This window comes from Lathamus discolor, chromosome 20, assembly GCF_037157495.1.
Source record: "Lathamus discolor isolate bLatDis1 chromosome 20, bLatDis1.hap1, whole genome shotgun sequence".
Classification (NCBI taxonomy): Eukaryota; Metazoa; Chordata; class Aves; order Psittaciformes; family Psittacidae; genus Lathamus; species Lathamus discolor.
The window spans coordinates 1,486,411-1,509,348 of record NC_088903.1 but is presented as its reverse complement, the minus strand read 5'-3'; the positions used below and the strand labels follow the sequence as shown (position 1 = coordinate 1,509,348).

Sequence of the window (22,938 nt, the reverse complement as noted above, 5' to 3'; positions counted from 1 at the left end):
GTATAAATGCAGCATTAATTCGATCCCATGGGGAAGGTCAGATCAAAGCAAGGCATATTCAATTGTTTTCAGAGTTGCTTGATTTCATTAGTGAAACTAATTACATCAAAATGTGGGTTTGCTCCTCACTTGCTATGTCGTAATGCTGATTTCCTGGGTGGGGATATTGGTTTGTCAGAGCTTGTCTGCTTTTGCAGTATTAACTTGAAGTTGTGATTCCTACTGATTTGCAGCTCTTCTCTCTGCAGGCATTTGATTTAACAGAACAGAGATACGTAGCTGTGAAAATACACCAGTTAAATAAAAACTGGAGAGATGAGAAGAAAGAAAATTATCACAAGTAAGTAAGGCTGTAAAGTGTTTCTGGGCTCCTCCTGCATTGGGTTACCCAGTGTCTCGTAACAGGCTGCCATTTTTTAGCTGTGTTCTGCCACACTTCAAAGTCCACTCTCTGTCTCAGTAGCTACTTGGAAAAGTTACAGTCAGATTAGGAATCACGGAATGGTTTAAGTTGGAAAGGACCTTAAAGCTCACTTAGCTCCAACCCCTGCCACGGGCAGGGACACCTTCCACTGGAGCAGCTTGCTCCAAGCCCCTTTGTCCAACCTGGCCTTGAGCACTGCCAGGGATGGGGCAGCCACAGCTTCTTGGGGCACCCTGTGCCAGCGCCTCAGCACCCTCACGAGGAGGAACTTGTGCCTAATACCTAATCTAATGTTGCAAGTGCGCACACACAGAGACGGTGTTTTACAAACACCAGGTTTCAAAGTACCAGTAGTGCTCTATGAAGAAAGTGTTAAAGTGGCTTCTCCTCTTTGAAATGTCTTCCTCTTATGGGAAGCAGTTGTTCATGCCCATCTTCCAGGTACACACCTGCAGCTGTGCTCCCCAAAAGCCTTCCCCTTCCCTAGAATACTCAACCTTTCACAGATGCTTAGGACTACACATATGTCGTGGCCTAGAAGGGAAGTACAGGAAGCGTTCTGGTATTGGTTACACTTGCTCCCTAAGGCCATGGGTTTGCTAAGCTCTGCAGACTGGCAGCCAAGCCTTCTCTACGGAGCTTCAAAGATAAAGCTGTGATCTTAATTCCCCAACAAGTCACTGGGAGAAAATTAAGCTGAATGTTGGGCAGTTGAGCATCATGGAATTCTTCTAGAACTTGCTGAGTTTTGTGTTCTATCTTGGATCACTATCTTGGATCCCTTCACAATTAATTATGAGGTTATTCTATTTTGGCAAGCAATACCATTAATCAAGATTAGTTATTTTGTAGCATGGCCAGCATTTGAGATGCACTCTGATTCTGTGGTTCTTAACACAGTTCCTTGTTTGCTATCTGATTAATAGGCATGGGTTGGACTGAAGTTGGACTGCTGTGTGGTATGTCTGGGTTCGCTATCTGCAGAACTTAGAATTAAGTCACTTGTATGACTAATGCTCAGACTTTCCTTTTCTCAGACATGCATGTAGAGAGTACAGAATTCACAAAGAACTGGATCACCCTCGAATAGTTAAGCTATATGACTACTTTTCGCTGGATACTGACTCGTAAGTTATGTTGCTGTGTCCTTTGTCTTGGTTTGACGGAGTCACTGCTAAGTATTTGGTCTCTTAAAACTTCCAAGGAGAGTCCAGAGAATGTCCATGCCAGTGTTACAGACTGTACTGCAGATATCTGAGGCAGTTAGAACACACGTGGGTTTTCTAGTACTGCATTGTGTCAGATGTGATGCTTTACTAGTAGATCCTGCGTTTGGTTGGCTTGGCCAAATGCCCCAGCTTCTGGATCTAGCACTTAATGGGGAATCTCTGACCTTTGTACTGTTGAACATTGAGGGCTGTGCCCCTGGTAGCTGATCTTTAGAAAGGGATTAATAGATTGAAGGATTCTTAATTTAATATATGACTAAATAAATGAATTTGGTTTCTCTTGAGTGCCTGAATTATAACTCCTGTTTTGCCTTCAGGTTTTGTACGGTGTTAGAATACTGTGAGGGGAATGATCTGGACTTCTACCTGAAACAGCACAAGTTAATGTCGGAGAAAGAGGCACGATCTATTATCATGCAGATTGTGAATGCTTTAAAATACTTAAATGAAATCAAACCTCCCATCATACACTATGACCTTAAACCAGGTATGTTGTGCTGCTGGCTGACCGTGTTTACAGATGTAACTAATGGGTTGTAAGTAACCTGGTGAGGTTTACTTTGGTCAGACGGCAGAAAGCAGACAGGACTGTCTGGGAAAACTAACTTGAAACTGGAGAAAAACCCTGAAATGCATAGATCATGCTGTGAAAAGGGTATTGTCTCCCAGAATTGCAACATAAAACAGGGACGTAACATTCCAGGAAAAGTAGCCTCCTTGCTCAGAACAAGCCCTTGAAACCACCAAGTGTCTGTGTTTGGTCTCTTAATGTCCCACTTGTATTCTGCTGTTGAGAGCTTCTGTTATTGCTTCATAAAGGTTCCCATAATTACTACTGTGTCTCATGCTCCCCTTCTTCTGGCTTATTCTTTCTGTAATCATCTGCCTGAAAACTCAGTGGCAGAAGCTAACTTGGCAGTGTTCATTTTTGCATCGTGTGGCAGCTCACAAACCTCAGGTCTGCCTTTGCATTCACTAACATCTACCATGTAGAAGGTCCTCTCCTGATTGCAGATTTCCCTTTGCCATTGGACAAAATGAGGAGGGGAAAAGTGGAAGTGTGCCCGTGTAGGGTGATGGATATTGCCTACATAGCATTTTCTCCTAGTCCAGTAAAATTCAGCCATCTCTTTGGACAGTTATCCCTGGCTTGTCTCCCTGTGCTGGTGGCACTTCATCAGCATTGTGTAACTGGTGTCTGATGTGGTTTATTGCATCAGCATGAGGAATCTGTACGGGAGGTGGTGCTGTTGCACTGGTTCTAGTGACCCTGTTACTTCCCCCTCTCCCCAAATGCCTGTTCTCGTGTTGTCTGAGCATGCTGCGGAGCTCTGCCTACAGTTTGTCTAAAGCTCTGACTCATCCACTGCCATCACACACAATTCCACTGCTTTATTGTAGGCTTTGAGAGAAACAGTGATGATCAGACTTCTTGATCCTTGATGGATTTGTAAAAGACTCTTGCCTAAGCAGTAACTGTCCTTTTTGAGCTTAGAAAGCCATTGGGGAATGCTGCCAGGAAGGAGAGAGTTTCTGGCTTGCCGAGAGACCAGGGCAAGTCAGGACTTCTGGGCAGGATGAGTCATTACTGTGTATGTGTACTTCTCTCCTTAATCCTCCTTTTTGACCTGCCCTTCCAAGGGGACCTTTGGGAGGGGTCAAAACAGACATGGAGCTCATTTGGCTAATAGGGTTCAGAATCTGGAGGCTCCAAGTAATGTCAGGCCACAGGGTGGTTCAGGGATGGGCAGATCAGTTCCAGCACTTGGTGGGAGCTGAGTTGTATGTGGAGCTTGGGGTACTGAGTGCTAAAACATCTTGTGCAGAGTGCCAGAGTTCAGTGCAATTTTATTCTTGCTTTATTTTCCTGCTAGATGTGTATCCTAAAGGTTTTTTTCTTCCCTGTTTAGGTAACATTCTTCTAGTCAATGGTACCGCATGTGGAGAGATAAAAATCACAGATTTTGGACTTTCCAAAATCATGGATGATGACAGCTACAACTCTGTTGATGGTATGGAACTGACATCGCAGGGGGCTGGTACTTACTGGTAAGCATTGCCTGGGGCACTTGCAAGTTACAGATCAAGAATGGTTTATAAACAGCTTTGGATTTTTGTCAGCTCTCTGTGTGCTGCTGTTGTCTGTGACAGATTGAGACACTGGAGGTTTGAGACCCTGGAAACTGCTCTTGTTGTCACACAGCTCCTTTTGAGGCTAGCAGCTTTTTACGTTACAGTGGGTTAGTGTTTGTACATTTGAACACCATTTCTTATCCAAAGGGCCTGGTGAAATACTGCGTATGTTGCTGAAATAGCACACTCTGGAGTGGAGCTCGGCTGCTATTTCACAGTCCATAATGGCATTGTCCAACAGTTCAAGCAAGGAGGAGGAGAATATTGGAAATACTGGCCTATTGGAAATATAGGTACATCAGGAGATGGAAGGAGTATTCCACTGCAGTGAGGCGCTGAAAATCCATAGTTAGCTCTTAGAAAAGATGTAAAAATCTCACAGTGCTGTCCATAGCCAGAGCTTCTCTTTCAAGCGTCACATAAAAGATGTTTTTAGCAGTACTTTATCAGTACAAGTGTTGTCACTACACTGAGAGCAAGACCTATAGTGAGTGCCACTGAATCTGATTCTTAGCCGTTACCCAAGCTGCAGACTGTCACTATGGGCAACAGTTGTACAGCAGCATTAGTTAAGATATTCTGTATCATACAGCTTTGTTCTGTTCCTGAAGATGAAGCTAACTAGTATGAGCAAGGCTGAGTGTCTCTAAGTCGGATGTGGCATCTGGGGTTGTATTTCTATAAAGATGTATTTTGGCTGGAATTGCTGGCTAAGTCCTTTTAACAACAAATACCAGTTCTGAAGGTAAAAAAAAATGGGACTATTTCATTTGCTGACTAGCTCTTACCACAAGTGTCCAAAGAGTCCTTGGGAATCGCTGTTCCCAGAAGGGATATGCCCTGGTGATCTTGGCCCAGAGGTAAACAGGAATGAAACTGAGTCCCTCAAGTCCTGACCTCAGAAGCTTGTTCCTTCCTTTCTAAAGACGTTGATTGAAGGTGTTTGGAGATACTGCTTACAACCTGTTGTCCCTTCCTTCTAATTAGGTATTTGCCACCAGAATGTTTTGTGGTTGGGAAAGAACCTCCAAAGATTTCAAATAAAGTTGATGTCTGGTCAGTGGGAGTCATCTTCTATCAGTGTCTCTATGGCAGAAAGGTAAGAAAGCATTTAACTCTCCTCTTACTGGTAATTCCCAAACCTTTTGGGAGGCAGCCCTGGTTTCTGCTTCCTTCTCCTCCTCAGACTTAGCAGGTGCTTTTGTCTTGTCTCCTTCCAAGGTAATAAAGGGGAAAGAATTTACTAGGTTGTGTTTTGCTCTACATAGCACTTCCTTCAGAAGCACTGTTCTGCAGAGCATCTCTTTCCACTGGGCATGTTCCCACTGAGGCCATTAAGTGCAGAACAAGGGTATCATTCAGGGCCAGACACCTGAAGTTCTTTGTCTGGCATTGATTTGTGATGTTTTCAGTGCACTAAGTCTTTGTGGAGCCTGACACTGCTTGATGGCTGCACGTGTTATAGGAAGAAAAGAACAGTAGGTTCAAAGACCCACTCGAGAACATCTTTAGGATGGGTTTTGGAAGGGAAGAGTGTGGATCAGGTCCTGAGAAAAGGTAATTTGGTTTATGGCAACAACAGAAATAGGTTGGAGAAGGGTTCCATTAACCCTTGTTTTCACAAGTCCTTGGTAACCAAGGGTTGTGAAAGCCTGGCCCACGAATGTGTTGTGCTGCTACATGTTGTCAGTCACACAGATGGTGGAACGAGCCCAGCGAAGATTGAAGTGGGTGAGTCTCCTGTCAGCTTAGATAGATGAAGGTCCTCTTGCATGTGAGAAGGAAGCTGACCTGTGAGGTCTGGAAGCAGGTGGAGATCTGTCTGAGCCAGAGATACCCCAGACGTATTCCAGCTTGTCCCTGTTGTTCAGTTGAAGCACAGGAGCAATGTGTCCTGCTCGCCTGGGTTGAACCTGCGGCACCTTCACAGCATTCATGGGCTTCTTGCTCAGGAAAGTGCTGATGTCAAGATGATGAGCAGTAGTGTCAGGGGTTTTTAAGGCCTGTCACCAGCCTTTTAACAACTGTCTTCCGTGTCTTCTTGGTAGCCCTTCGGTCACAACCAGTCACAACAAGACATTCTGCAGGAGAACACAATTCTGAAAGCTACCGAGGTGCAGTTCCCTCCAAAGCCAGTAGTCACACCAGAAGCAAAGGTAAAGCTGTGTATGTCAGTGATCAGCACTGGCAGCTCCATCCTCTTTGTCTCCCTAAACCAGCAGCAGCTCTGTTTAATGCTTGCCTTGAGTAGAGTGGTCAGTGGCTTTGCATTGTTGTAGATGTCAGGCTGGGGATCATAGAATCATAGAATGTTTTGGGTTAGAAAGGACCTCAAGATCATCTAGTTCCAGTCCCCTGCCACAGGCAGGGATGCCTCGCACAAGACCAGGTTGCTCCAAGCCCCTGTGTCCAGCCTGGCCTTGAATGCTACCAGGGATGGGGCAGCCACGGCTTCTCTGGGCACCCTGTGCCAGCGCCTCAGCACCCTCACAGGGAAGAACTTGTGCCTTGGATCTAACCTGAACTTCCCTTGTTTAAATTTGAACCCATCACCCCTTGTCCTGTCGCTACAGTCCCTGATGAAGAGCCCTTCTCCAGCATCCTTGTAGCCCACTTCAGAACAGGAAGGCTGCTCTGAGGTCTCCACACAGGTTCTCCTCGCAGCCCCATTTTTCACACCCGTCTTTGTATGGGAAGTGCTCCAAGTTCCCCTGTCATCCTCATGGCCTCCTCTGGACTTGTTCTGCCACCTCCATGTCCTCCTTATATTGGAGTCACCAGAACTGTACACAGTTCTGAACAGTTGAACAGTGCAGTGCATGCCTTTGCCCATGCTTCCTGCTAAAAGATGAGCTTCTGGTGCAGGAGGTAGGCTGTCTCTGTGGTCACTGGCAAAGGGATTTCAGGGTGCTGGCATTATCAGACTGGTCCTGCTCCCAGAAGTGTGACCTGACAGAGAAAGCTTCCTGTTTGTGTCCCATCTACTAATTCTTCCTTTGCCTTTGGGGTGTCTGCAGGCATTTATTAGACGCTGTTTGGCCTACCGAAAGGAGGACCGGATAGATGTCCAGCAGCTGGCCTGTGACCCGTACTTGCTGCCTCACATCCGCAAATCTGTATCCACAAGCAGCCCAGCTGGAGCTGCAATTGCATCAACCTCTGGATCATCCAATAACAGCTCTTCAAACTGAGACAGAGGAATAGGCCAAAAACAAACTGCTTGAGAAACAGGCAAAAAAGACTTTGAGAAACAGCTTTGGAATAGAGGAATCTGCAAGGGTCTCAAGATACCTGTACCAGGTGCTTTTTTTCTCTTGCTTTTTTCCATCCATAGAGCATGACAACATCAACTCTCATCAAGAAAACCTTCGGCATCTAGGCCAAGCCATGTGGATAGGAGATGGCTTGAGGTTTATCCAGTAAATGACCACAAAAGGGTGGCTGCTCTGAGCAAGGAGGGGAAACTCAAGAACATACAAACGACAAAGACGTGGTTCCATGTACTGTGAACTTCTGAACATGCAGCCTTGGGGAATCCAGGACGCCGTGTGTGCTTCATATGAAGAATGTGGACTTTGGAAAAAGACTGGGCTAGTCCAGTGTTGATATTTAAACATTGTTCTTTTTCTTTTAATAAAGTTTAGGTAACATCTCCTGAAAAGCTCGAAGCACCAAGGTTCAGCTGGGGATGGTATATGACTCTTTGCCCTTTGGAGGGGAAAAAAGTTGATCCTGCCTGTTCATGGCACTAGAGTTAGTGTTTTACCCCTAATTAATTTCAATTTTTAAAAAAAAAACCGAAAAAAATAACAATTTTTTTTGGAAGAAAACAGTTTTCTGGTCTCAAAGTGAAACCCGTATTAGCAGGCTTATGGCAGTGCCCATGCTGCAGATGGTGCAGCTTTCTGCTCCCTTGAGATGAGGGCAGCAAAGCCCACAGGAGACGAGGCCTTGTGTTGCTCTCCTGGGATCAGAGTGGATCATGGCTCATCTGCCACAAGGTTTTCAGCTGCTGCTTCACAGCTCTCACAACGGTTGCTCCTTTTTAACTTACTCAAGTGCTGTTCTTTTTGCAAACACCCCTGACATGCCTGGGACGTGCTCGCTGCTCTCGTGAGCATGAGTCTTGTTGACTGGTGAAAAGGCAGGCAGTGGACAGGAAGGAATGGGAGCACAGCTCAGTGATCACAGGTATGATCCATGCTCACACAGTACTGTGCATAATCGTGTTATACAAATCCCAAGCTGAAGCTTTATCTCGGCTCAGTGAGGTGACTTGGCAGCAACACTTCCTCTCTTCCTTAAGACTTCCCTTTTAAAACTTGCTGACTTTCCTAACTCGCTTCCTAACTCAGATGAGAGGGAATGAGAGAAAGCTCTTGAAGGGAGCAGACACCTTAATATTGCTCGTCTCCCTTCTGTAACCTGCCTAGAGGGGTCTTGCCCCTTCAGCTGGAGCCTGCCTGCTGTGAACACAAGCTTCTTGTCCCCACTCTGCCCCTTTCACCACCCCCATCGAAGGAAGACTGAAAACACACACGAAAAGCACAGCACTTGAACATGTGGCAGCCAGGTTGGAGCGCTCTGAACATGTGGCATGAGCTCAGAGCCAGAACCATTTAAAGATGCAGTGCTGGAGAGCGGGGTTTCATGGTGGAGGGAGCGGAGCGGTGCACTACTGCAGTTCAGGGTGGTGGTTAAAACCCAAATCACCCTGTGCACATTTAATCCAATACCCAGACCACCATGGGGTGGACTGTGCTCTACAGCAGCTCCAGGGTTGTCCCCACAGCTCCAGCAACATGTGAGCTGTTTGGGACCCTTGGTGTTCAAGTGGTGTTATTGTGGCAAGCGATGTTCTCCATCATGCCCTTCCAGAGAGCTGCTGCTTGCCTGCCTTATTGTAAGCCATCGTCTGCAAATATTATGCTTAAACCTTGATCAGGAACTTTTAGTTAACTGAAAAGCAGAAGAGTCTGTTGAAATTAAGCAATGGACCTGGGAAGTGGAGAGAACTCTGCTGCTTTGATTTTTGTTACTCTTTTTTTGTAGTGACTCTTGGGCTTTCAATTGGATGTTCTTCACTTGCAGCTGCATTAAGGTGGTCTCTAAACTGTCGTGTTTTCAACAAAGAAATACTGCATCTTTAAATCCTCAGCTGTAATTTCTTAGCCCTTTCCATCCCTGCTGCTCTGTTGCAGAAGTTAACTGTTTAGCAAGCAGCGCTTTGACATGTCTGTGGCAGGCAAAATCAGGGTTGATGCTTCACCCCATTTGCTGGAACTGATGATTTGGTGTCTGTCCACATCAGGGAGGATTCTACAAGGGTTTTTCTGTCCCAGCCCTGTTGCTTCTGGGACATGCAGCGTGTGCTGTCCCTGTGGGAGTGATGAGGTTTGTGTCAGAAGCATTTCTTCCTGCTGCGCAACACCCATCCAGGGGCCTGGGGACAGCGTTGGCCTCTCCTGGGGCTGGCAGTGGTGAAGAACCCTGGTAGAATTGTGCCTGTGACACCTGCCTTGTTAATATGGGTTTCACTTCCAATAACAGACCCCATTGCCACACTGTTCATTTACTTCAAGGAAAGTGTATGAAGAATTTGTAACTTAAACCAGGCCAGACTGTTTTGGCTCTACCCAACAGATGAGACATGGATATTAAAATAAGTTTTAAGAAACACATTTGCTTGGCTCTTACTCTTTTGCTCTTCATAGCGTTGGCAGGAGCTCTCTTGCAGTGGCTGCGTGGAGGTGACATGGGGCAGGATGAGGAAGGCTGCACATACAGCTTGGAGCAGTGAGATCTCTGCAGTGGAGTGGGGAATCACAGAATCACTGATGTTGATCTTGCTCTGGAACATTGAGGCAGATGTCAGAGGTGGGTTTGTCCTTCATTTCCCATAGAGTAGTAGCTGCCCTTAGAAGCTGTATGTGTTCAGGGCACAAAACCAGGCTGTGGGGCAGCCACAGCTCCTCTGGGCACCCTGTGCCAGCGCCTCAGCACCCTCACAGGGAAGAGCTTCTGCCTAAGAGCTCATCTCAGTCTCCCCTCAGGCAGGTTCAAGCCATTCCCCTTGGCCTGTCCCTACAGGCCCTTGTCCCAAGCCCCTCTCCAGGTTTCCTGCAGCCCCTTTAGGCACTGGAGCTGCTCTCAGGTCTCCCCTTCAGGAGCCTTCTCTTCTCCAGGCTGCCCCAGCCCAGCTCTCTCAGCCTGGCTCCAGAGCAGAGCTGCTCCAGCCCTTGCAGCATCTCCATGGCCTCCTCTGCACTCGCTCCAACAGCTCCACATCCCTCTTGTGCTGCTGCCCCAGAGCTGGATCAGGGCTGCAGGGGGGGGGTCTCCCCAGAGCGCAGCAGAGGGGCAGGATGCCCTCCCTGAGCTGCTGCTCATGCTCATGCACTGCTCAGCCTAGCACATGGTGGGGGATTTTGGGCTCAAGCGCACACTGAAGCTGGGTCATGGGGAGCTTCTCACTGACCAACACCCCCAAGCCCTTCTCAGGCTGCTCCGTCCAGTCTCCCCCAGCTTGTGCTTGTGCCTGGGATTGCCCCCACCCAGGCTGAGGTCCTTGCACTTGGCCTCGTTGAACTTGATGGAGTTCTCATGGGCGCATGTCTCCAGCCTGCCTTACACAAATACACAAGGGAAAATGCAAAAAGACCTTGGCAGATGTGGAGCCTGCTCATCTCTGGGCTAATAACTGAGAGCACCAGTCCCTGCCCGGCTCCTCCACAGGCACATCACGCCCTCTGTGCGGGGCATCCTGCTGTGAAGCAGGGCGATCCCTGCCCCTGGAGCCTGGTTCTTCCAGAGGGGGATCAGGGATCAGCAGACCTGACGTCAGCCTCCCTGCGCTTCAAGTCAGCCTTGGGCGAGTGAAACCGAACACTGAGAGCAGCTCAGCTCTCTCCCTGCTCCTGCAAGTGATTATCTCACATCCCCCTGTGCCAGTGCTGATGATGGGACACAGATTGGAGCAGGAGCAGACGGCAGCAGCGGGTACACAAGGATCCTGCGGTGATGGCCACGCTTTAGGACCAGATTCCACATTTGAGGCATGCCCGGGAGCAGGGATGTGAGCGGGATCACACACTCAGCTTGACGCTAGCAGGGGGGAGACTGGCTGAGGGGCTGCAGAGGGGAGGGATGCTTCGCCTACTGCGTTAGCAGCTGGGAGTCACGCTATGAAATGAGCTTCCTGCTGCCAAATGGGGCAGTCCCAATTCGCTTTGTGACCTGGCAAAGCCTCCCCATGAGGTTTTGGTGCCGCTGCCAGCATCTCCCTGGGGTGTGCTGCTGGAGGGTGCCATTTTCTGGGTGCTACACAAGTAAGCCTGGACTTAAATCCTCTGGCACCGAGAGGAAGAGGAGGCTCACAGCATGTGGAAGTGAGACCCAGCACAGCCTTGCTTCCATCCATCCCGGAGATGCCTTTTCCGCCTAAATGCTGATGACTCCATGCACCAGGACCCTGAATTGCCACCGCCTCACGTGGCTGTGCCCCATGGGCTCTGCTTCACCCTGGCCCCAGCAGTGCCCTTGGGGGCAACCGGGTGCCATCGCCCTGGGAGGGGGTGAGAGGCCAAGCAAACACAGCTTCCCCTCGCCACGTTCGCACCCAGGAACTGGTGTCTTGGCCACAAGGATCCCATTGTCTGTGCCGGGTGGGGAAGCAGGAGGCAGGACCCGGGGCTGAGACACTCATTTCATGCATTAGCTGCGTGAGGGCTCAAAGGATGGGAAAAGCCACCAGGACGTGCTGTTGGTGAGGAGCTGCACGCTCCTCTGTGCCCCTCTCCACTCCCAGCCCTGCTATGGGTTACTGCAGCCCTTCTTCCTACACCCTTCAGCTGCAGCTCAGTGTTTCCACTGCTCTGTGGCTCCTTGTTTCCAAATACTGTTGGCTGCTGGGGCAGTGCTTTGAGCTGGTCCAGTACAGCCTGAAAGCAGGTAAACCACCGTCTGCCCCACCAGTGCTGGATGAGCATCACCAGGCAGCCCTGGCCCTGCTCTGCCATCTCCTGCAGGAATGGGGCAGAGCGGTGCAGCGGTCCAGCTGCAGCTCCAAAGGCATGGGATGGAGCTAAGGATGCGGGGATGCTGTAAGGAGCAGCAGGGTGGGGATGGGGAGACCAGAGGCCCTATCTCCCATCCCCACTCGAGCAGCTACAGGGAACGCAGGCAGCAGGGTTAGGAAGGGCTTGGCTCTGGTTTGCATTCATGGGAAGAAGAAACCCAGAGCTCTGCTCAGCCCTGTCCTCTCTTGACCGAAGCCGCTGCTGTGCGGGAGCCACGAGCTGCCGTGTCGGCAGCGTCCTCCTCGCTCTTGGCCTGGCTCAGCTCTGCAGTGGGATGAGGGCTCAAAACCTGCTTTGTTCAGCACTGGCTCATCCCGGCTCCGGCTGATCCTGAAAATCCACCCGCTCACACCCAACCCCAGGAGAGCGGCTGGGATCGGTGCCACAGCCCCTCCACACTGAACGGAATGGCAGGGATGGAGGTGGAAGGGGATGCGCCTGTGGCTGTGAGGTGAGGCAGCAGCAGAGGTGGAAGCGATGAAGCTGGGACCCACTGAGTGGCCACTGGACCATGCTGCTCCTGTAGGACAGGGTGGAATCTCCACTTCCCACTCCCATCCCCACTTCCGGAATGAGGAAGATGCCATTTGGAATGTGCTGTCCTCTTGCTCTTCAGCTGCTTTCCTTGAGTCATGGGGAGAAAGTGTTGTCCTCAAAGGCAGGTTTCTTGCAAAGGGCCGGAATTCCTTTGCCCAGGAGCAATGGGGAGGAAGCAGAGGCAGCGGCTGGGCTCGGGGGGCAGCTGCTCCTTGGGCAGCCCCCAGCAGCGGAAGGGCAGGATCTGAGCCCTCGGATTCCTCGTGGCAGCTCTGAGCGAGCACATCTGGTTTCAATAGCTGAGCCGCGGCTTGAACTCGCCTGACTCTTGAAGGGCTGCAGGAAAAGAGCAGCCAAAGAGCTCCAAAAGCCGTAGCGTGGGGCGCCCACAAAGGGATCCCCTTTGCCGTGTGGGGAGACAGCAGAGTTGAGGAGGGTCTGGGGCTGACCCAAGGTTCCAGCAGCTGGCAACGCTCCGTCTGCTCCTTGCAAGAGCCGAGGGGATGGCTTGGAAGGGCAGGGAAACGGCCCTTCTTTATGGCCAGGATGATTCTATCCACAGCTGGGTGTCAGCGAAGCTGGGGCTGATCTTAAACACTGTGCTTAGGGGAGGAGCACGGGGAGCAAACTGCGTTACAGGCCCCCCCAGTACCCCCAGCAGCGAGACCCCTCTCCCAGCACTAAAACCATCGGTGCTGCGAAAACCAAACCCCTGGGAGCATCAGCATCCCCGCGTCCCTGCGAGGAGGGCGATGCTCGGGGGGGAAGCTGTGTCCTGGCTGCCCCCCGCCTGCCTCTGATGAGGGGAGAGCGACGTGGCCTTCGGCTGCTGCCGGCGCGGGGGCGAGGAGCCAGCAGACGCCAGGACGGCCTCTTCCCTGAGCAGTGACCTCAGCGCCGCGCCTGCCAAGGGGGGTGTTGATCTTGGCCCGGGGGCCAGGATGAGGCCGGGGCGGTGCGCATGGAGGGGTGAGCTCGCAGCGGGGCCTGGCAGGTGCTGCTGGTCCCCAAAGCCCAGGGCACTGCTGCGCTCCTGGAGCCTGTGGGGAGCAAAGGATGGGGGGGAACACACATGGAAGAGCACGATCGAGCAGGACGTGCAGCCCCCCTGGTCATGCATTGCACCCCCATGTCCTCCCCGGGCTCTAAAGCCGGGCATCAGAGGTTGCTGGTGGGTTGGTGCGGATCCTTCCTTCAAAGCATCGAGTCTGGGGGTATGGACACTGCTTTTGTGCCCCACAAGTCGCCAGATCCTGTCCTCTAATGCCTCTGGCACAAGCTCCGTACCAGCCCCAGCCTTGGTAACGCACAAGGTGCCATAGACTCACAGATAGGTTTGGGTTGGAAAGGACCTTAAAATCATCTGGTGCCAATCCCCCTGCCACCGGCAGGACACCCACGGAGCACCTCAGGGTTTCCTTTCCCGTCCCACAAGGCCTGGTCCCACAGCTCATTAATGGCACTGATTTTCCAGCCTGCGGGAAGCTGAGCATCCCAACTGCCGGTGCTCCTGCCCGGGGCAGACCTGCAGCCAAAGGTGGGTGAATGGCTCGGATCCATGCCTGGGAATGTTTTCCAAACCCAGGAGCATTTCTTTCCCCAACTAAGGGGACGGACACAGATCCCGCTCTGGCTGCAGGAACCAGGCACAGACGCCGCATGTCCCAAGTGCTGGATAACCCTGGGATGAGCTCGTAGCTCCCATCCATTGTCCCGGACAAGGCGCAATCCCGGCGCCGCTGTTGCCTGTCCCCTGCACGCGGCCACATCCCCTCAATCTGGCAGCAACTCCTTAGTGCCGGAGAGGTCAGACAGCTTGGAATGGTCCCAGGGGAAGGGAAAAATGCATTTCCTCCCGATCCACTCCAACGAGTAACAACTCAGCTGGTACTAAACTGGATTAGGAGGTGAGGAGCTGTTGGCCCGTGTTGGAGGAATTAATGATTAGGAAGTGCTAATTAGCTTCTAATCACATCCAAGACATGGGATGGAGCAGGCCAGGAGGCAGCGATGCTCTGAGGGATCTGAAGCCTTCCAGCTCTGTCCCCTTTGGCTGGGATTCAGCTCCTGAGATAGAGATGGATGAAGGGTCCCCCTCTTGGGATTTGACGGCTCCATCACCTCCAGCTGCTGGGGACTCAGTGGGTGGCATCCCCCAGGAGCAGGCTCCAAGGTTTAGGGATGGGACTGAAGACCCGGATGATTCCCTCCCCTCCTCCAGGTTCATTCCCAGCAGGCAGCCCCTGGTGTGTGTCCGGCCATGGAGGGCGACTGCGGCTGTTCCCAAGCGCTGCCTCAATTAAAAGTAATCCTTGGCTTAAAGAGCCCAACAGCCCAGATGCTGATGTGCTTAATTGGGCCCTCCCGGAGGGTTCGCATCCCTAAAGCCCATCCTGGCACCGCTCTCCGGGCCCTTCCTGCCTGGCTTCATTTAGTTCTGCCGGAACAGCCAAACAGCACGTGGTTGGCTCAGCGTGTCTGGGGACAGATCCTGCCCCCTGCTCCAGGGAGCGCTGCCATCCCTTTGGCCTCATCGGATCATGGCATTGTATGTAGGGCACAACCTGTGTGCCTGCCCGAATCCCTGAAAGCTTGAGGAGGAAGTGAGGCTCCTGCATCCTCAGGGATGCTCCTATGGGATGGGCACCATGAGCATCACCCTTGTGGGTGCAACCAAATCTTTCCACTGGAACATGAGTGTTCCCCCCATGCCTTCCAAGCTTTCTTCATAGCATCCCAGCCTGGTTTGGGTTGGAAGGGACCTTGAAGCTCCTCCAGTGCATCATTCATGCTGTGTGATGCTGTGACCCCCGTGCTCCTCACGGGAGTACTGAGAAGCTGGAGCCCTCCATGGCTGGAAGGATGGGATTACTCTTGGGGTAGGGAAGGTGCAATGAGCTGTGTCCGACCTCAGCATTCACCATCCACAGGCAAGGCAGGAGCTGCCCAGCTCCGTGCTGCAGGATGGATGGAGCAGGATTCAGCTGGGCTGGTTCAGCAATACAGTGCTTGGGATGAAAGAATCATGGAATCAACCACGTTGGAAAAGACCTTCAAGATGATCAAACCCAACCATTCCCAGCACTGCCAAGGCCACCACTGCCCCATGGCACCGAGGCCTCGTCTCCACGGTGTGTGAACCCTTGCAGGGCCGGTGCCTGCAGCCCTGCCCTGGGCAGCCTGTTCCAATGCCTGAGCACCCTCTGGGGCAGGAATTGTTCCTCAGCTCCATCTAAACCTGCCCTGGGGCAGCTTGAGGCCGGTTCCTCTTGTCCCATCCCTTGTTCCTTGGGAGCAGAGCCCAGCCCCTCCTGGCTCCATCCTCCCTGCAGGCAGAGCGCGAGCACCCGGAGCTGCGCCCGAAAACGCCCGCAGGGGCCGGGGGCCGGGCCGGGGTGCGGGGAGCCGTGGCCCGGGGGTGCGGGTCCCGCTGAGGCAGCGCCTGGCGCCGGCGCGCGCCCCGCGTTTGCTGCTTTTTTTTTTTTTTTCTTTCTTCTTTTTTTCCCTAATTTTACTTTTTTTGAAACTTTTTTCCCCTCCCTCTTGGCTCTGTCCCTCCCCCTCCCCCCTCCTCCTCCTCCTCCTTCTCCTCCTCCCCCTCCCCGCCCGCCCCCCGGCCCGGACGGCGCGGAGCGGCGCGGAGCGGAGCGCGGTGCGGCCGGGGATGGGGCGCGGCTCCGCGGGACCGCGGCCCCTCCGCGCCCCCCTCTGCTGCCTCCTCGGCCTCCAGCTGCTGCTCGGCGCTGCGCACCCAGGTACGACCGCGCCCCCCCCCCCATATACCCTTATTATTGGGGTACCCCCCAACAGCCCGTTTTGGGGGGGTGCCAACGCAGTCGCCGTTGCTCCGGTTTTGTTTCCTCCCGGGATGCTCCGTTGCCGTTCATCGCCGTTTGTTTTACTCCGTCCTCCCGCGGTCGCCGTTCGTTCCGACGCGTTTTGTTTTCTTCAGTTTCGCCGCGTCGCGTTCCGCACCCCACCCCCCCCCCCCCCCCCCGCTTTGAACTCTCCCGTTTGACTCCCGCGCCGCGCGGCCACGCAGCGTCTGGCCAAAACGGCGGAAACGCTTCCGCGGGGATGGGGATGGGGATGGGGGTGAAACGGGAGCCGCCGGCCCGCAGCGCCCCGCAGCGCCCCGCTCCCCCGCTCCTTTTGTCTCCCCGGGGAGCGCAGCTCGCGGAGGGGGAGGTCGGGAAGGGGCCGAAGGGTCCTGTTGGAGGCTTCCTCCACCTCCCCTCCTGCCCCCCCCTTCCCATTCCCATCGCAGGGAGCGGGCTCTTCGCAGCCTCTCTTGTTTTCTGCCTTAGTTTCTCGCCATCCGTTGGTCGTATTCTGGTTTAAAACCTTGTGAAAACACCATGTGCCAAACGCCTGGGGCTCCTCAGCCCTGGGTTTGCCGTTGAAGACACTTTTTACCCCGGGATAGTTTGTCCCAGCAGTGAGGAGCTGCTCCTGTTGCTGCCTTGGATTCATTTGGCCTTATTGAGAAACTTTATTTATTGAAAGAAGAGCACAATTGGCTGCTTTTGCCTGAAAATAAGCCCTCGGCCTGGTTTGTTCAAGTATGCTCGAGTATGTTCCATCCAAAGCGGATTTGGGAATGGCAGCATGGGAGGGCACTGCCCTGCTCCCTGCTTTGCCCCTGTTGTCCATCTCTTCCCAGCCCAGCAGCTCACTGGGGCTGAGCAGAGCCAGGCAGGACCTGGTGTTGCTGCTGTGATCCCGGTGGCACCAATCCCTCGGCAGACGAGGGATCCGTGAGCTCTGGGGGCTCACGACTCGGAGAAACTGGAGGTGGAGAAAGGAGGCGATGGGGAAGGAGTCCCCTGTACCCCCGGGCATTCAGAAGAGCGGTTGCCAGGGTCTGGACACAGCCGAACCCCCAGCATCCTGCAGCTGAGTTCCCGTTAAACCTCCCCATAATTTACTTGAGGGCCATGAATTCCTCCTCCTTTTGTGGTTTTCAAGGGGATTGCTTGATTCCAGCAGGGCTCAGCTACCTGTGAGGACCCATTCTGGCTGCTTAACCCTGAGAAATGCCGGTGGGATCCGCGTCTGGTGAGCACCAGGACAGAGGCAGCTCTGTCCCTGCACCGGGGTAGGGCGAGGAACAAGGCAGCTTTCAGCTGGCTCCAGCCCTCGGTGCTGGGCTGCTCACACCAACACCGTGTTGGCATCCTCAATGCACCCACTTCTCCACTGCTTTCCCCACCATCACCCTCGCTTGGAGCCAGGGGATGAAGGGGTTGCTGCCGATGGAGGTGCCACATCCGAGGTCCCCCAGCACCAGGCTGGGTTTGCAGCTCAGAAAGGATCCTTGCTGGGATGGGTTAGTTCCAAGAATCCCTGTTGTTTGCAAAGATGCTCTTGGTGGGGGGTGGCTGGCCCAGCAGACAGCATTGCTTTCCCTGCGGAGCTGTCGCTGCGTGAGGGGTTCCTACCAAATCCCTGCCTTCGGGACAGCCAGGAAACTGGATCAGGAGGTTTGTGGCTCCTCGTTGGAACGTCACCACCGCCTGCCCGTCTCTGCAGCATCACTCGGGTACCCACGCTCTTGTCTTGGGAAAACTGAGGCTGCAGCTCCTGTCCCGCTGTGGCTGCAGACAGGATGAGGTCCTGCTGTTGATGCGGGACCATGATGTTACTGGTGCTTTGGATCAGCTTCGTCTGTGTCTATGGGACCATGGGTGGGAGCTGCTGTGTCAGTTTTGCACCGAGGGGAGAGGGGAGAAGGGACCCCAAGGAGAATTTACAGCTTATAAAGCAAACAGAGCAGCTTCTGCACGAAGCTCCCCCTGTTTGCAGTGGAAGTAACCTGTTGTCTGGCACATGCAGCTCCAAGAAGTGATAACTCGATCTTCTTTGGACTATTTAGGAGGGAAGGGGGATGCGGTGTTGGTTTTGGTGCCGGTTCTGGGTGCCTGGCAGGGGACAGTGGGACCTCGCTGCCTCAGCAGGATGGGACTGAGATTGCGCAAGTCACAGCAATGAGAAGCAGAGAGGTTGACCCTTCGGTGCAGACCTCCCCCAGAGCCACTGGATGAGGTTTCCCACCCCGAGGCAGGCGGCACCTTGCGCATGGGGTCCTGGTGATGGTTAAAGCCACGTTGCAGGTTTCTCTCTTTGCCTTTATTTCTGGCTGGGTTTCGCACCTTTCCCCAGGGCAGAGGCGCGCTCCTGCCTTCTGCTTCCCTAAGTGTTCTCCAGGGAAGCTTTGTGCCCCCAGATCAAAGCAAAAGGCGGCTGAGGGGCTGTAGTTGCTGTCTGTTAAAGGCAACTGATAGACCCTGTCGTGGTTAGCTGAACCCAGGACAACCCAGAGCAGGAGACTGGCTCTGGTGCCTAGAGAAGGGCAGCAAAAGGCTTTTGCCCACGTTGGTGCATCACGGGTGCATCGTGCCCTGCCCCACTGCACCCAGCGCTCAGGTGGGAGCAGGAGCAGCCCCTCCAGCCCATCCTGTTTCCTCTATGGGTGTTTTAAGCCGGTTGGAGATGTCCTTCACGTGCAGGCGAGGAGCCGGGGTTTGGTTGCTGTGAACTGTGCCGAGCCCGCAGAGCATCAACATTTTTCTCATTCTTCGGATTGCTCTGAGCCCAAAAGGGACCCACACAGATGCGCTTTTCCTTAAAGGATCCATCTTTAATGAATTAAGGATTAGAAAATGATGAGCAGATTGACTTGTGAATTCCTAAGGGTAGTCTTTAGCCCAGGAGCAAAGGTTTGGCTGTTTGCAAGGGGCAGGGGGTATTTTCCAAGCTCAGTCCTCTGCTGCGCCTCGTGCTGTCGCAACAGGGATGTAAATGGGGTTTTCCATGTAAAGCAGTGGGTTTGCAGGATGATGCTGGAGCTGGGAGTGGGGAGCTCGAGCCCTTTAGATGAGACATTAGGCAGAAGCTCTTCCCTGTGAGGGTGCTGAGGCGCTGGCACAGGGTGCCCAGAGAAGCTGTGGCTGCCCCATCCCTGGCAGTGCTCAAGGCCAGGTTGGACACAGGGGCTTGGAGCAAGCTGCTCCAGTGGAAGGGGTCCCTGCCCGTGCGATTGGATCTGGATGAGCTTTAAGCTCTCTTCAACCCAAACCATTCCATGATCATGATATGAAAATGTCTGATTTAGAGCATGATTGATGGGGGGGGGGGGGGAGTTTCAACAGTATTGAGAAGAATGGCAGTTTTCAGCCATTTGTGCCGGAGCCACATCCACGTGGACACGTGTCCCACGTATCCCATCGCACCCCTGGATGTGGCCATGGATTTGCTGCCTGGGGTCCTGGTGGGGTGCATATGTCGGGGTGGTCAGATGAGCCAGAGCCATCGCCAGGACAAGGCTGAGGATGCCAGGCTGGATGAGAACATGTGTATGGGACAGGATATTCGTGCTGATCCTAGCCATTGTGTCCTGTTAGCCTGTTAGACGGATGGCGCTGCCTTCCTCTCCCTGCATTCCCAGGGAGTCAGCAAACCTGGGATTTTTCTCTCTGGATGTGTGCCCGGAGCCTGAAGTGGCTCTGCGTAGCAGAGGGTGGATGCCGGGGTCCTTGTCCCCTGCAATGGCCGTGGCTGCCTTGCTTGACTTGCCCTTAGGCCGGCATTCCCTGTGGAATGTGTTTGTTTGCATCCCAGGCAGGGTGCGGGAGAATGGGCTTTTAGTGCCTGCAGAGAGGCTGCAGGGCAGGGTGCGGGACCCCATCCGAAGGCTTTCCGAGCCGCAGGGTGAGCAGGGTGCGAGGTGGCCTGCGCGGTCGCTGCCAAGTAAGGAGCTTGTCTCGTGCAGCTCCCACCGTGTAAACAGCGGCTTCTTGGCGAGCCAAGAGGAGCTGCTCCGCTCCAAGCGAGGTCCTGCGGCTTCAAAGCCTGCACCAGGCCATCGGGAGCTTCGCTTTCTTCCCTGGGGAAAGGGAGGGATCTGCTCCTGCTCCCTGAGGTTGCTTTTGAAGCAAATCCCGGCACCGACCCCTTTTTAGTGACAGGCTGAGAACACCGGGGCTGTGAAGAGAAACTGCACGGAGACCTCAGAGCAGCTTCCAGTGTGTGAAGGGAGCTACGAGGATGCTGGAGAGGGGCTCTTCATGGAGACTGCAGTGACAGGACAAGGGGTGATGGGTTCAGACTGAAACAGGGAAGGTCAGGTTGGATCTAAGGACGTTCTTTACTGGGAGAGTGCTGAGGTGCTGGCACAGGGTGCCCAGGGAAGCTTAAGATCCAGATCTCAGGGTCCTTCCCAACCCCGACCAGTCTGGGATTGTGATTCTGGAGCTGGGCTTGGAGCACCCAGAGCTGCTTCTGGCCCCAGCTGAGCCCTGGGGATGTGCTGGGCTGGGAGGAGTCTGGAGGTCATTGGCCAGCATCACTGTTTGGATGCAGATCTCTAGTTGAGGAGTATCAGGGGTGGGGAGGTTGGTGTTTGCCATCAGCTCGAGCAGACAGGAGCAGTGCCTGTGACCTCTCTTGAGCCAGGCACTCATGGCGTGCCCTGGGGCCGCTGGTGTCTGCATTTCCTTCCCTTTTAGGTTTGTCTTTAAAATCTGAAGTTCCTCTTTAAGGCAATAAGAGTCTATTGATGCCCCAAAGCAGCTGTGGAGGGAGGCAGAGCAGTGATGCCCTCCCCGAGGGCTGAGGCTGCTCTCATACCCCGTGGTCCATGGCAGCAGGGATGCTCAGCTCTGCTGTCGGGAGCTCTCGCTGGAGCATCTTAGCACCACTTCCCCTTCCTAGCCCTTGGAGCAGTGCACAGGCTCTTTCCTGGGTCTCTCCCTATCCCAGCACTTCCCTCTCCTCCTGCAGGGCTGTGTATCCCATGAGCAGCGCCTGGTTCTTCTGTTGTATTCTTTTATTCCAAGGGGGTTTGCTGCTGATCTTCCCCCCGAGCTTGGTGCATTCCCACTTTGTGACTGAGCTGCCAGTTCCCACAGCTTTCCTTCCATCACCGCAGGGTGGATCCTGGAGCCTCCGCTCACCCTTAGGCAGCATAACAGCCTGGAAAGCTGCTGGGTTGGAGCAGGGAGCTCCTGCGCCCTGTTTTCTAATGGGTGGGAGCATGTGAAAGCCAGAGGTTCGGGCTCAAAGGTTTCTTTATGCGCCATGGGAGTGAAGGGTGGGTTTCTTGCTGCAGGATGTGGTGGGTAAAGCTTTTCCACAGGCTCCCAAACCCGAAGGAAGGGGGTTGTCAGCAGGTTGGATTTCCTCACGTGGGGGCCTGGGTCTTGGAGCCCTCATGGCTTCCCTTTCCATCCCTGCAAGTGCTCACACCCCGTGTGGACGAGGCTCTCAGTGCCATGGGTTAGTGGTGGCCTTGGCAGTGATGAGGAATGGCTGGAATTCCAACCTGGTTGATTCCAGGAGCCCCATTTGCTGCTGTGCCTGCGGCACCATGCTGGCTTTTGAGGATTTGCAGCCTTTGCCTGGTGATTTAGGGCAAACCACATCCATGGCCATGTCTGCAGCACGGAGAGCATCATCCGCGTTGCTCTATGTGTCTTTATGGCAATGGCCGTGCTTTTGCTCTTCTCCATGCCAAGATCTTGGGGTTGGCATCAACCTCTCCTGGCGTGGCTGCTCAGCCTCCTGCACAAAGCAGGACTGGGGCTGGGTGGTTTGCGCAGTCCCTTCACCAGTGGAACTGGATGGGGTTCTGCCATCAAATGGGTGCCACGATGATCCTCCAGAGGCACCAAAGGCATGGCAGGGCTGCGGGCACAGAGCCGAGTGGCACTGCCATACTGGGACCAGTGTGACTGTATCCATCTGGGATAACCAGGGCTGGGCTCCCGCAGTAGCTTCAGGTCCCTCTTGGAATTTACTGCCTGCATTTGCAGCTGGTGATGGGAGGGTGACAAATGCAGCAGAGCAGGGATGCTCTGGGTGTCCTGTGTGGATGGTCAGGCCGGGATGCGCTTGGGACAGGGACACCCGTGCTGCAGTGCTTTCCATGTCTGCCACCACTGATGGTCACTGTCCCCTGGAGCTTCCCCATCCCCACTGCCTGTCTCATTGGTGCTGCCCACACTCCCCACAGTTGCAGGTTGCGAAGCTTTCCATGCTTGCTGTGGGGTGGGAAAGGGTTGAGCTCAGTTCCTTCAGTTCTGACTTCCTGCAGGCTAAAACCCTGCTTTTTTTAATGGAAAAAGACTGTGGAGGCAGGCACAGGGTGTAAAAACTCCCTCGAGGCTGCCCCAGAGAACAGCTTCTCCATCGCTGCAGAGCTCAGCCGCTGGCTCCAAGGCTGATTTCTCCCACTGTGCTGGAGCATGAGCATCCCGGGATTTCCCATGAGGAAGAGGAAAGCATCAGTCCCAGCTCCCCGCTGTCCCCACCATCACGCTGCCTCATAGCACCAGCTGGTTTCCATGCCCATCCCAGTAAGCCAGAGGCAGCATCCTGGTGTCTGTGGTGCCTGTGTGACAGCATCCTTGCTGAAAGCGTGGGGTTTCACTTTGCTTGCACAGTTCCTCTGCGCAGGAGGAGGAGCAGGACACGATGGAGCAGAGCTGCTCGGCGAGGACTCTGCTCCAAAGATGTGGGATGCAGGAGGGAGAGGCAT

The 22,938-nt window shown here is 53.7% G+C and overlaps 2 protein-coding genes across 7 annotated transcripts in view; both read left to right on the top strand.

Annotated features, from left to right (window-relative positions):
• Positions 1-9,467, top strand: part of TLK2 (tousled like kinase 2) — a 43,143-nt gene extending 33,676 nt beyond the window's left edge. For all 6 annotated transcript variants that reach the window (XM_065698835.1, XM_065698834.1, XM_065698836.1 and 3 more), the window contains 7 exons: positions 249-340; positions 1,462-1,551; positions 1,971-2,140; positions 3,564-3,702; positions 4,774-4,885; positions 5,835-5,942; positions 6,804-9,467. In XM_065698835.1, the coding sequence (XP_065554907.1) occupies positions 249-340; positions 1,462-1,551; positions 1,971-2,140; positions 3,564-3,702; positions 4,774-4,885; positions 5,835-5,942; positions 6,804-6,977 (885 nt within the window). In that variant the 3' untranslated portion in view covers positions 6,978-9,467. The remainder of the gene's footprint in view (positions 1-248; positions 341-1,461; positions 1,552-1,970; positions 2,141-3,563; positions 3,703-4,773; positions 4,886-5,834; positions 5,943-6,803) is intronic.
• Positions 9,468-16,018: 6,551 nt separating this feature from the next.
• Positions 16,019-22,938, top strand: part of MRC2 (mannose receptor C-type 2) — a 28,023-nt gene continuing 21,103 nt past the window's right edge. Inside the window, exon 1 of the mRNA XM_065699061.1 lies at positions 16,019-16,156. Within this exon, the coding sequence (XP_065555133.1) occupies positions 16,066-16,156 (91 nt within the window). The 5' untranslated portion in view covers positions 16,019-16,065. The remainder of the gene's footprint in view (positions 16,157-22,938) is intronic.